The following is a 14,181-nucleotide window of genomic DNA, read 5'->3' on the forward strand; positions in this document are numbered from 1 at the left end:
CCACCGCTGCCAGGGCCCGACCGACGAGCCATTGCAGCCCGTCAGGGTCATCGCTGCGAGGGATGGCATCCCGTTGCTCGAAAGCGGGGCTGGGGATGGAGCCTACATACCACGGGGTTAAATTGGCAAGCCCATGACTTCGTGTGTTCGGCGGAACCATGATCCGTTAAAAATTGCTGGCATGCTTCAGGTTCACCTCATGTATATAGTGATCAAGTTAACAAGAACTTGCGCGATATCGCGGGCTCAACCGTTCCCCTAAGCATGCATGTCTGGCATCCATTCCATATACGGAAGTAGCGCGTTCCGTGCGCGGCTGTGTCTCCCGGGTACATTTATATCCTTCGTGGGTGATAGGGGAATTCCCGGCGCACACAAAGAGGTGCCGCTTCACATTTAGATGTCCGCCCCCTGATCGGGTTCACATCTGTGGCGCTACATAGCTACATTCCACTCTAACTAATCTTATTTTTGCCGCACCTTTCCTTTTGTACTCTACCGTCCCTCCTGGGTAAAGTATAAGCGCATCCGCAATCGGCTCCGATTAATCTTTCTGTCTTTTTTTTAAATTTTCTTTATCTGTTTGGTTTCCGACGAATGATATATATAAGAAGCGCAGACAACGCAGGAGAGCAAATTGTGAGAACAGAATTTCTCACACTCTTTTATCTTCTATTGCAGGCAACTTTTAAGAAAGAAGCTCAAGGACGATTGCACGAACAAAATTTTGGCGCGCGAGTTATTAATTATGCAGTTTCACATCAGAGACGAGGCGTTACATCATCGCTTGTTTTTGCCATCCTTCACGGTCCTTGTCTTCCATAAAACAGTATAGCTTAAAGAAAACTGGGGGTTTTACGTGCCATTACCACGATATGATTATGAGGCACAGCTTAGAAGTGGACTCCGGATTCATTTTGACCACCTGGGGCTCTTGACGGTGCTCCCAATGCGTGGTGCACGGGCGTTTTTGCATTTTGCCCCCATCGAAATGCAGCGGCAACCGCCGGAATTAGATCGTGTGCCCGAGGGCTTAGCAGCGCAACGCGAAAACCACTACGCCACCACTCCGGGTGACATTATAATTCGAGCTTTGATGGCTTCTACAAGGTTCTCTTCTCGACGTCAGCTATATGCGCCATGAAATCGTCGTCCACTGTCGCGGCGATCAAGCAAGAAGTACGGGTATATGCCGATTCATAAGCCCATCTGCAGCGTCGATCAATCAGCGTCTTGTCAACAAGCACAGACCGCGTAGGACAATAAGCGGGTCCCGTAACTCCGCGCCGAAATCGATCAACCGCTCCGAAATAGCCCGCGAGCGAATGCATGCATGCCGCAATTGCACCTGACGGGAGACGTTCAATGTGCCGAGACGGCAACATCAGCGTCCGTTGATGGTCTCGCATTTACGTGTCTCCGAATGAAGAAGCTGTGAAGGATTACGTTGAAGTTCGCGAGCGCGTATTGACATCGACCGGCAAAGCGTCATCCTTGTGGACGCTTTCCTCGGACCCCGTGCATAATAGCTCAAAACCGCTTAATGTTCGGCAACTACATTTTCACATTAACCGCGCGACAGGCGAACCGTACGCTCTCACTCTGTCTCTACAATATCGAAGATCATTTCAGCGCTTTCACTGTTTTACTACTATACAGAACCGATCGAAACACGTATTGCTCACGAACAAAGGTTATAAGCGTGGTTTCGCTTAAGAACAAGTTTCACGCTATTGTGCAGCTCATCCGGTATTCATAAGTCGTGTTCAGGTGGTGCAGCAAAACCCGTTTACAATTCGCCGCACGGTTGGTAATTATTTTTCAAGAACACAACTGAGCGTGCGCTTAGTCATTTGTTTTCCAGCGCAGCATTCACCTTAATGTTGAAACACTGGTATGTGAGCGAAGATCATAGGTCACAAGATCACAGAGTGAAAAAAAAAAGCAGAAGTGTCAGTGGAAAGCTGTTGCAATTTATAATTGCCAATTATAGAGTTTCTCGACTCGTGGGTGTCGTTGAAAACATAGTGAACGACGCCTCCGGCGATGGCATTGCCCGAGCTGGACTCTAAATCGAGAGACACCTCAGAGGTGCCACCCGCTGGGGCGTAGAAGTGAAGCCATGGATGAATCCGTGAACCCCGTGAAAAACATGATTGAATGGCCATTGCGCTCTCGGCGGGGGAACGCTGCGAAGCCAAACTCAGTGTCAAGGTTGCGCGCACTTCGAAAGAGACTCATCGACCCCGAAGGCGAAAGCCCTTCGACAGTTTTTCACATCGGCTAATAGAGAGATCGTCACCGGCGCTCTAGAAGTGACGTCACAGCCGTAACTCACAGTACTGACGGTTGTCAAAAGGGAAAGGATGCTAAAATGGTTGTGTCGCACAGAGATTTTGAATCAGTTTGAAAGGGACAATTTTTGCAACGGAGCTAGCAAGACAAGCTAGCATCCGAATTGTCACTGACATTACCGATAAAGTGGTAACATTTGCATCAGCATGTATCCTCGCTATCGCTGCGCCGCAATGAGGCCACCTTATCCAGCACGTGACATCGCGCACGTAGCGGTGATATGTCTTTTTTTTATGTATTGACGTTATCTTGCTGTTATTGCACCGTCGTCCCAGAATACGACAACCTGACTAATTCTATACGCTTTTGACAGAGGGGTAGCTACATAACTAAACGTAACAGCAAGTGATTCTAATGCTGGCAGCTTTTGCGTTCTGCCACAGTGACTCCGTTAACAGGGAACCGTATCTCACTTGCGCTAATAACAGTTCACAATATGTTTGAGTATGTACGTTCTCAATAGGGTTGCGAAATTCCATATATTGTCCAGATGATAGATTCTCACAGCCCCGGTGGCTGTGTAAAACTTGGAGAGAGCAAAACTTGAGCACTTAGCCCAAGCACGGTGGCGTATGCTATATAATCCTGCATATTCAAAGGTGATTACTCCCAACATTTATTATTATTATTATTATTATTATTGACGCTTGCGGAATTTTGACTCATCTATGGGTTCGAATGCAGTCTCAAGCGAATGCACAGACGAAGGGCAATAGGAGGAGGGTAAACGCACCTCTAAGCTATACTACACGTGGTAACGCACACGATCCAGACGATTCGATGCGTGGGATCAGCGTTGACCCGCTGCCCCCTCTTCACTGGTTGGACAGAAAACGCATCGTGCCGCGCCTCGACGCACAGCATCCAGAAGAACACAGCCGCAATCTATAGACAGCATGCGCGAGTGGTACTTGAGCGTCCATTACGGCGCAGGAACGATCGGGTTTCCAGCCTGGCCTCCGCGCGCAAGACTAATGGGCGGGCAAATTTACTGCAACTCCGTGACTGGCGGCGCAACGGTCACTCATCATGGCGGCAATAATGAGACGCTGCGGCAGCGATGTGCCAGCGCGCACCTCCGCCCCTAACGATCCCCGCCGCCCTGTTCGATAAAGACGCCAGAACCACCGCGGACCCCCCCACCATTCGTTCCTCCCCTCGGCTTCTTCCAATCGCATCCACTGTGCGTCGAGCTTGCTGCCACTGATACTCGCGCTTCGGCAACGTCGCAGCTCCACGTACCGTGCGTGCGGTGGCTTGGCAACGGCGAGCCAGCGAGCTCTCAAGAGCGCGGCCTTCACCGACTGCTTTTAGCTTTCCTTTTCGAGGGTTCTCGACGGACGAGAACTGGAAGCGAGTTGACAGAGAATGCGCACGGCGTTCCAAAGGACGGGTCAAACGAAGCGGGACTGCAGGTAATTGCGTTTGCTTTAGCATAGATCACTCTCCGCTCGCTCGTGTACACACCGTGCACAGGGAAAGGGTGCACAGCGCGCCTCCGGACGGAGAGCCGCGTTTTTAATTAGCGCTCCCTCTCCCGTGCTCAGCATGGGGTCATTGGGACACGCGGCCACGCATCGCTAAGCACGCGCTTCCCTCCCCCACAGTTACGCTACGCGCGGCGCTCTCGCAGTGTGTAATTGATTACACAAGAAGCAGAGGGGAGGTGTCGGGCGCGGGTTCCGAGAAAGCTGTGTTGCAGCCGACTACACATGCGCGTGTGCGTGGTATCGAAACCAACATGGCTTATTGATGACCGTAATAGCCACGTGAGGCCAGACGGCATGGTCATCGTCAGCGTGGGCACTCCAAGCTTGAACGGTTGGGCGTTACCTTTCCTGCCGTGTATTCTGTGGCGTGGGATGGTTCTATCTGGCGCAATATATACGCGATCCTGTTGATTAAGAATATGCGGCGAGCACACAACTCTTGACGGAGCCCATCCAATTAACTATTATTGTGCGCCGACTAAACTTGCGCGTTAGCAGTACACAATTATAGCGGCGAATGCTGGACGGGATGAAAAACTATTATTCTTATATACTGTGTTATTAAGAGGGATAGCAAAGTATACAAGCCTGAGCTCCATACGTATAAAATATATGTATTGCTCACGACTAAAGAAGATACGTAACAAAGCATGGGTCTCTTACGTTTGATTACATATATTACCGTTATGTTGTATGAGATCACGATTATACCACGACGCAGTTAACTGAGCGGTTTTCTTTAATTTAGCCGGACCTATATGAAGGCCGTATATGGAACTGCTGCAGACAGTGCATAATTGCAATTATTCCTTATGTGGAGTCTCTCATGCATTTAACTCGCTACTACTCAAATGAATCTCGTAGCTCTCTGCGCATTCATAGCTCGTAGTAATCGCTCTTTTACTCTTTTAAGCTCTCTTCGCATAACGGTCTGAAAAGACACGATAACATATATATATATATATATATATATATATATATATATATATATATATATATATATATATATATATATATATATATATAGTGGTTAATAATTGGCGGGGGAATGGAAGAATTGATTGATTGATTGATATTAACGATAGAAAGTGATAAGGTTATGAGACCCGCCGTAGCGAAGTTCTCCGCTTATATTCTGACCATGTGTGGCTCGTTAATGTGCACGTTAAAGCGTTCCTGCACTCCGCCCCCACTAGAAATGTGTCGCTGCAGTCTGGAATCGAACCCGCAACCTCGTGCTCAGCAGGACCACCACGTCATATATCCAGTGAACCACCACGGCGCGTCACAACAGAAGAACATTAGGAGATGGAAAAGGAATTCAGAAACGAGAGAAAAAAAAAAAGGATCCCTCGGAGAGCACGAGACACTCGGTAATCGGATTTGTCAAAACACCGTGCAACAGGATCCGTCTCGGCATTCAACGCGGCACCCACTCGCAGCCGGCCACGGCGCACCGTCTATCTTCGCCGCCAAGCCCGACGCCTTCGGCTCGTCTTCACCGCCTCACGGTTTGATCCGGCGTTAATTATTCTCGTCTCAAGTGCTAACCCGTTAGTCACGGCACTTCGCGACGACCCGAGCAACTTGTCGGCGGCATCGCGCGGAAGGCGGGCCGTCCGCGCTTAATCACGACACCCGCACGCACGCATGCATGCATGCATTCCCCGCACGAGCAGCAGGCACCACCGGTTCGCGGCGGAGCTCGTCTCTCGGGGACGCATAATTGCGACAGGAGAGATGCCCGGAAAAAGCGATGATCGGCGCTCTCGGGCATTTTTCGCCGCCTTAACGAGCGCCTAATGTGTCCGGACGATGTCGCGGCATTGCTTGGGTGTGCGTGTATGCACAGAGTACGTCGCTCTCATCTAAAATGCGGTCAGCGCTATTTTGCTCACGTCAGCCCGCGGCGATGCAACAGCCTGGGAGCGTAGAAAGGCTGCTTCCTTATGCACGGAGACCGTAGAAACAACACACAGCCTGTGTGCGCGCTGCCAGCGAAGGAAATTACCAGTGCTGCTCAGAGAGATGCCCGTCGTTCGGCCTTAGCGTTGAGTGCCGCCCAGAAGCAAAAGTCATTATGATTACCTCCTTTTGACTACAGACGTCTTGTCGCGCAGACATTGCTCTTATACGTGCAGTCTGAGGAAACTGCAGTGGCCACACAGACGCTGTGGACACAATGCTAACGACCGGTGCTCAACGACAGGAATGGCGTGTGGGCTTCGTGCGCCAAAGCGCTCCGAAGCAAGAAGCGCGTTTGTAACAATGGGCGTCGGCCAATCACGACCGAGAACGAGATGAGAACTGCGATGATGCTTCGCAATGACAGATCAGCTTGCGACCTAAAATATCGTTACGAATGCGGTCTCAGTTTCGTCATTGTCGTTACTACCGAATGCGAGAAGCTTGTGCGCGAGATAGAGACGACGGAGCGATGAGGAGGGTTCGTTCAACCTCTCTGCCATCCTACAGCGAGAAGACAGCTGCGTCCGCGACGCTGCGGCATCGGGTGCAGAAGGGGGGAGCGGAACGGTCTCGGGGGGATCGAACCCATCCCTCGGTCTGCCTCCCAAGTGTCCGCCGTCGCTCGGGGCGCGTGCAATCACCTCCCTCATTGAACTCTTCCGCCGCGCTTGGGAACGCACCGCTCGCTTATACGCACGGGGCGTCGTATCGTGCCCCACCCTGTCATGATAAAAGTCCGTTTATTTGATGAAGACGTCAGCGCCCACGGGGGAGCGCGCCGCGCTGGAAGCTGCGCGCACGCACGCACGCACGCCCCGTGCGTGCATGCATACCTGCTTGAGTGCAACCTACAATCTCGCCGGCGCAATCGCTCTCTTCCGCGGCACAGTGGTGGCGGGGGCCACGGTGGCATTTAATTACACACGCCGTAGCCCGCCGCCGCGGCGGCGGCGGCGGCGGCGGCTAAACTGCGCCTCCTCGGTCGTGGCGAACTCTATCCGGGCGCACCGTGACAAATGACCGGTGCCTTGCGAAGCGGATGGAAGTGGCGTTGCGGAGGCGACGGGGCGTTCAGACGTCTGAGCCACGCGAAACAAAGAAGAAAAAGGCCCCGGCTTCGAACGCTGGGTGCTCAGTGAGCTTTAATGAAACACTCCCCTTTCTCCGTGCCAGCACGGCTGTCTTATCCAAGGAAACTGGGGTGGTGGGGAAGAATAAAAAGAAAATGCTTGGCGAAGCTGCGCCACTGCTGACGTCCAGCGTGACTCCGCTCTTTACTCTGCTCTTGGTGGGAGGGGTAGCGTTTGCAAAACAGCAATACTGAGCCGTAAACTGGAGGCTTCGAAGGAGCCTTCGTCTCGTGAAAGGTTGAGTTTGCTGATCAGACGAGGTTCAATGCAGGTCATCATCCGGTGAATGCGTGCGTATAACGTCTGTCCTGCTTTCAAGGTCTCAAAAGTGATTTATGGTGGCCCCAATTAGTTTTTATTGCCACACCCTGATCTATTCTTTGAGCGTGCTACAGAGTTTATATATTTAGAGCAAACATGCATAAGTGCGCAAGTATACGTCGCGTCGGAGCATTAATTGTGATGTGCTTCGATTGCGAGGCGCCAGAGTCCATCACCAAGTTCCTCGAAAGGGCTGTGCTTATATATCATAGACGTTAGTCGTACTGAGAAGTGTAATTTCTCATTATTTCTTCAGGTAGGGTCTGTATGACTGTACGATAGAGACATATGCCCTCCACAACAGCTAATACGATAATAAGAGAGTTCTCATAATCTATCTGGATGAGCCAATCAGCAAAATATCCCAGTCTGGTATCATCTCGATAAAGGTGCACTTGTCGTTCTATGACTTCCACCAAATAAACACAAAACATGAACTGGTGCTTGACCCATTGTTTCTTCTTATCCTCGCAGCCGTCCTGGAGATGAACGCAGTGGCGGTGAAGCTGTACAGTATTCGCGGAGTCGCCAGCAAACGCTACCTCTGCATGAACCGCAAGGGACAGCTCTCTGGACAAGTGAGTACTTTTCTTGCTTTCATGACCGGCCTCTCGAGGTTTCCGCTCACGGTGCCAGTTCACTGTTCAAGCAAATCTGTGCAGTTGGTAAACAAACCCGTGGTAGGTAAAGGAAAGAAATATGTAGCAGAAGCATAAGCGTACGAAGCTAAACATTGAGTTGAACATTGGCTGAGCCCGTGAGGTTGTCGCTGGCTCAGTGAATGCCGAAGTTGCTATATGGTGAGTGAGTGAGTGAGTGAGTGAGTGAGTGAGTGAGTGAGTGAGTGAGTGAGTGAGTGAGTGAGTGAGTGAGTGAGTGAGTGAGTGAGTGAGTGAGTGAGTGAGTGAGTGAGTGAGTGAGTGAGTGAGTGAGTGAGTGAGTGAGTGAGTGAGTGAGTGAGTGAGTGAGTGAGTGAGTGAGTGAGTGAGTGAGTGAGTGAGTGAGTGAGTGAGTGAGTGAGTGAGTGAGTGAGTGAGTGAGTGAGTGAGTGAGTGAGTGAGTGAGTGAGTGAGTGAGTGAGTGAGTGAGTGAGTGAGTGAGTGAGTGAGTGAGTGAGTGAGTGAGTGAGTGAGTGAGTGAGTGAGTGAGTGAGTGAGTGAGTGAGTGAGTGAGTGAGTGAGTGAGTGAGTGAGTGAGTGAGTGAGTGAGTGAGTGAGTGAGTGAGTGAGTGAGTGAGTGAGTGAGTGAGTGAGTGAGTGAGTGAGTGAGTGCAGAAGGCGCCGCTCGCACTCACCGCGAAAGGATGCGTACAGCAACAAAAAATACGAGCCCTCACGTTGACGCAACGTATACACTGTGCGTGTGAGCTGGGAGTGGTGCGGCCCTGTCATTTATGACGAGGAAAGTGACTCACGTCAAAAACGGCGTCAAAGGCAAGGTCACCGCACACGAGTGAGCATTGACACGCGACTCCACGAGGTGTACACACAAGCGTCGCTGCGAACAACAGCCGCGCCGATCGAATGAGGGCGACGCCGGAATCTGCCCGGCCGTGACGAGAGCCATGGGCGAAACTGGTTGCGGCTTAGCATCGACGACACAGAGACACACTCCTTTTTCTCTGGCTAAGCTGAAGAGGAAATGAAAAAGAGCAGAGCAGTACGCCGCGAGAGCTTCGCACGCGGGTGAGACGCCCGACACCCGCGGCGCAGCGCGCACGCGTGTGTCGCAGCAAACTCACCGGGACGCCAATCAAGAAACTCGGGCTGTTGCGTCAAGGGGAACGCCGCTTCTTTTTCACGCCGGCGCGTATAATATTTGGCGGCCAGAAGCACGTGCGGCGGGAATGGCTACGGGCCAGGAACGCAGACGCGTACTACATTATTTCTTATTGCGGGCTCTGATTGCGCATCCGAGCGGCGGTGCCTTCAAAGGGCTGTGCCGAGAAAAAAGAACGAACGCTCGCGAGAAAGAAGTCAGCCCCGGATGCCGGACAACGCCCCAGACGAGTCGTCGAAAGGACTCGAAGGATTGGTGCGAAACGTGCGCTACAGATTTGTCATCTTCGTCGTCTGCTTTTGGCACAGAGAGGCCCGATGCACAGAGCACTTCGAATGAGCTCCTATTCACTTTAATCTGTGCGCCTACTTACACGCCGCAGAGCGTGCTGTCTTTCTTTTTCGTTCCAGCGTAGCGCTCCTTACTCTGTCGCACAGCGCAATAAAACCTACCAGGCGTGCGCACAAGACTGCAGCGCTTGGCACTGAGCAGACGATCGTTCTGGCGCGGAGGGAACACGTGCTTTTTCGCGCTCTTCATTGGCTGACGACATCTGTCACTTTTATACTGTGTTGCCGCATATTTTTGAAATAGCAATTATATAGATACTCCGAGCAATCATTTACGATAGGCGTCGTCGTGAGGTTCCGTATATTTAGGTATATGTATGCCATATGCCGCGTTACAGATCTGACCGCCGCCGTGGTCAGTTGCTTCGCGGCTGCTGGGGACTGAGGGCCGGGGTTTGATTGTTGTATTCATATAGGAGGTTGTGGCCAAGTACTGCACCAGGGTGGCCAATCCTGCTCTGGTGAGAGAGTGCGTTACCGGTTCTGGTCACCGGGATCAGGCCGCACTCCAGGCCTGTTTGTGCAATTTTCTCCAACACACGGTTTTTTTTTGTATTTCCCGGTGGAGAATTGCGCGGCACCGGGATTTGAATCACGGTCCTCTTGCACTGGAGACGGATACTCTACCGTCCCCGCAGGAGTTAAATTAAAAATTGAATTATGGTGTTTTGCGTGACAAAACCACTTTCTGATTATGCACGCCGTAGTGGAGGACTCCGAAAATTTCGACCACCTGGGGTTCTTTAACGTGCACCTAATTCTAAGTACACGGGTGTTTTCGCATTTCGCCCCCATCGAAATGCGGCCGCCGTGGCCGGGGTCCGATCCCGCGACCTCGTGCTCAGCAGTCTAACACCATGACCACTGAGCAACCACGGCGGGTCCCGCAGGAGTTGTACACCTCATTTAACCTACAGTGGTGCCCTATTTGATCAGTCAAGGTGGACCAATCTGAGCTCGGTTATACCGCATGGATGGCACTCGGCTAGAGAACCTGGTATTTATGACCTGCACATGTGTGGCCACACATAATTGAGGATATATAATTTTTTTTTTAGGAGGGTTTCCGTACAGTGATAAAAGGAAGGAAAATACATTAAAAGAAAAAGAAAAAAAAGGAAGAAAAAAGGAACATAACATGTGATTTGAACTCGTGATCCTTCAATGTTGCCCGGAAAGGTAGCTCAGTCGGTTGGTTCGTCAAGCCAACGGTTACTTTCAAGCGCCAAAGCTCCTACTCCGAGCCTCATACTTATGTGGAAAGGGACTGATGTTGTCCGCGGCAGTCGATTTTTGCTGATTCTGAGTGGTTGGAAGGCATAATTTCTTTGAAAAAATGGCCGCCAGAGGAGCAGCGTGAACTCGAGCGGCTTTATACACTAGGAAAACTGCCTTAAAATATTTAGACTTGAGGGGAAGCTTCGTTAACAAACTATAACACGGCAATCAGCACTCGTATACGACGAGAGAAATTATTGAGACGTGGGAAATTCCCTTGAAATAAATCTGGTTTGCGAGACAAATGCTTGTATGTATTGAATCTCTTAAAAGATGAGGGGGGAAATATGCGCTCACCGAGAGGGCACCTTCAGCACGAGACCACCGCGAGGCACCTTACTGAGATGTAGAGAGCTTCGCGGCCGGAACGAAATCTCCCCTCTCCGTCGGCCCAGGGTGGAAAACGCGCTTTCCGATCGCTCAAGGTTGCGCGGATATTGTGTAGCTCTAGCGTCTAGGAAAAAGCTTAAACAGGTGCGGGGGCGCCACGCATAGCGTGGGAAGCTAGCCGCCGGAATAGCTATCTCAAGTACTGCTGCTGGCGAGGGCGAAATACCTTCGTGTAATTATAATAACCCTAATAGGACTTCTTTCAAAGAAAAAACAAAGAGAAGAAAAAGAAAAGGGAAACGGCTCAGAAGGCTATACTACGAGAGCTATGACTGATACTTTTCTATATATATGTATTCATCTCATCTATGGGATCGCATGCGCGCGCTGTTGGTTTTAAAGCGCAACCGTGGTAGGGAAACGGAAGGCGATATAAGCATGCGTGTCCATGATACGCACACGACAAACTGCCTTACAATATTTAGAATTGATATATATATACACACACAAAAGCCAATATAGGCTGCTCGACACTATCTCGCGCGTTTTTATAGCGAAGTACATCAGAACCGACTCGTCGTTCCACAACAACCATTTCCTGAGTGATCGCCAGATATATGCCGAATAACTTCCTGTCATTCAATAAGAATGTCTCTCTTTCATGCAGCCTACCAATTCGCGCTGTTTCGGTTTTAGACAAAACAATTTATCATTCGAGGCGCACTTGCCAAGTTTTCCTCCAGTTATAACTGCCTGCGATGCCTATAGTGCAGCTCTTATCTCGCTCAACATACACAGTTCTATATATGTGCATCCGGTGCAATGCTTTCCGCTGCATCAGCAATTTCAATGTCAGTAATTTCAATGTAACGCTGCAGAGGGTGCTAAGAATACCTGGCTCCGGACAGGCCGCCATTGGAATCTGAACCTGGCAACGTTTAACGTTAGAACGCTATCTAGTGAGGCGAGTCTAGCAGTGTTATTGGAGGAATTAGAGGGTAGTAAATGGGATATAATAGGGCTCAGTGAGGTTAGGAGGACAAAAGAAGCATATACAGTGCTAAAAAGCGGGCATGTACTGTGTTACAGGGGCTTAGCGGAGAGACGAGAACTAGGAGTCGGATTCCTGATTAATAAGGAAATAGCTGGCAACATACAGGAATTCTATAGCATTAACGAGAGGGTGGCAGGTCTTGTTGTGAAACTTAATAAGAGGTACAAATTGAAGGTGGTACAAGTCTATGCCCCTACATGCAGTCATGATGACCAGGAAGTCGAAAGCTTTTATGAAGACGTGGAATCGGCGATGGGTAAAGTCAAAACAAAATACACTATACTGATGGGCGACTTCAATGCCAGGGTAGGCAAGAAGCAGGCTGGAGACAAGTCAGTGGGGGAATATGGCATAGGCTCTAGGAATAGCAGAGGAGAATTATTAGTAGAGTTTGCAGAACAGAATAATATGCGGATAATGAACACCTTTTTCCGCAAGCGGGTTAGTCGAAAGTGGACGTGGAGGAGCCCGAATGGTGAGACTAGAAATGAAATCGACTTCATACTCTGCGCGAACCCTGGCATCATACAAGATGTAGACGTACTCGGCAAGGTACGCTGCAGTGACCATAGGATGGTAAGAACTCGAATTAGCCTAGACTTGAGGAGGGAACGGAAGAAACTGGTACACAAGAAGCCAATCAATGAGTTAGCGGTAAGAGGGAAACTAGAGGAATTCCGGATCAAGCTACAGAACAGGTATTCGGCTTTAACTCAGGAAGAGGACCTTAGTGTTGAAGCAATGAACGACTATCTCATGGGAACCATTAAGGAGTGCGCAATAGAAGTCGGTGGTAACTCCGTTAGACAGGAAACCAGTAAGCTATCGCAGGAGACGAAAGATCTGATCAAGAAACGCCAATGTATGAAAGCCTCTAACCCTACAGCTAGAATAGAACTGGCAGAACTTTCTAAGTTAATCAACAAGCGTAAGACAGCAGACATCAGGAACTATAATATGGATAGAATTGAACAGGCTCTCAGGAACGGAGGAAGCCTAAAAACAGTGAAGAAGAAACTAGGAATAGGCAAGAATCAGATGTGTGCGTTAAGAGACAAAGCCGGCAATATCGTTACTGATATGGATGAGATAGTTCAAGTGGCTGAGGAGTTCTATAGAGATTTATATAGTACCAGTGGCACCCACGACGATAGTGGAAGAGAGAATAGCCTAGAGGAATTCGAAATCCCACAGGTAACGCCAGAAGAAGTAAAGAAAGCCTTAGGAGCTATGCAAAGGGGGAAGGCAGCTGGTGAGGATCAGGTAACAGCAGATTTGTTGAAGGATGGTGGTCAGATTGTTCTAGAGAAACTGGCCACCCTGTATACGCAATGCCTCATAACCTCGAGCGTACCGGAATCTTGGAAGAACGCTAACATAATCCTAATCCATAAGAAAGGGGACGCCAAAGACTTGAAAAATTATAGACCGATCAGCTTACTGTCCGTTGCCTACAAAGTATTTACTAAGGTAATCGCAAATAGAATCAGGAACACCTTAGACTTCTGTCAACCAAAGGACCAGGCAGGATTCCGTAAAGGCTACTCAACAATAGACCATATTCACACTATCAATCAAGTGATAGAGAAATGTGCAGAATATAACCAACCGTTATATATAGCTTTCATTGATTACGAGAAAGCGTTTGATTCAGTCGAAACCTCAGCAGTCATGGAGGCATTACGGAATCAGGGTGTAGATGAGCCATATGTAAAGATACTGGAAGATATCTATAGCGGCTCCACAGCCACCGTAGTCCTCCACAAAGAAAGCAACAAAATCCCTATAAAGAAAGGCGTCAGACAGGGAGATACGATATCTCCAATGCTATTCACAGCATGTTTACAGGAGGTATTCAGAGGCCTGGAGTGGGAAGAATTGGGGATAAAAGTTGATGGAGAATACCTTAGCAACTTGCGATTCGCTGATGATATTGCCTTGCTTAGTAACTCAGGAGACCAATTGCAATGCATGCTCACTGACCTGGAGAGGCAAAGCAGAAGGGTGGGTCTGAAAATTAATCTGCAGAAAACTAAAGTAATGTTTAACAGGCTCGGAAGAGAACAGCAGTTTACGATAGGTAGCGAAGCACTGGAAGGGGTAAGGGACTACATCTACTTAGGGCA

At 49.7% G+C, this 14,181-nt stretch overlaps 1 protein-coding gene across 1 annotated transcript in view; it reads left to right on the top strand.

The window, feature by feature from the left end:
- LOC142585846 (fibroblast growth factor 9-like) overlaps nucleotides 1–14,181 on the top strand; it is a 123,798-nt gene that overhangs the window by 90,793 nt on the left and 18,824 nt on the right. Inside the window, exon 2 of the mRNA XM_075696900.1 lies at nucleotides 7,739–7,842. Within this exon, the coding sequence (XP_075553015.1) occupies nucleotides 7,739–7,842 (104 nt within the window). The remainder of the gene's footprint in view (nucleotides 1–7,738; nucleotides 7,843–14,181) is intronic.

This window comes from Dermacentor variabilis, chromosome 6 (genome assembly GCF_050947875.1).
Source record: "Dermacentor variabilis isolate Ectoservices chromosome 6, ASM5094787v1, whole genome shotgun sequence".
NCBI lineage: Eukaryota > Metazoa > Arthropoda > Arachnida > Ixodida > Ixodidae > Dermacentor > Dermacentor variabilis.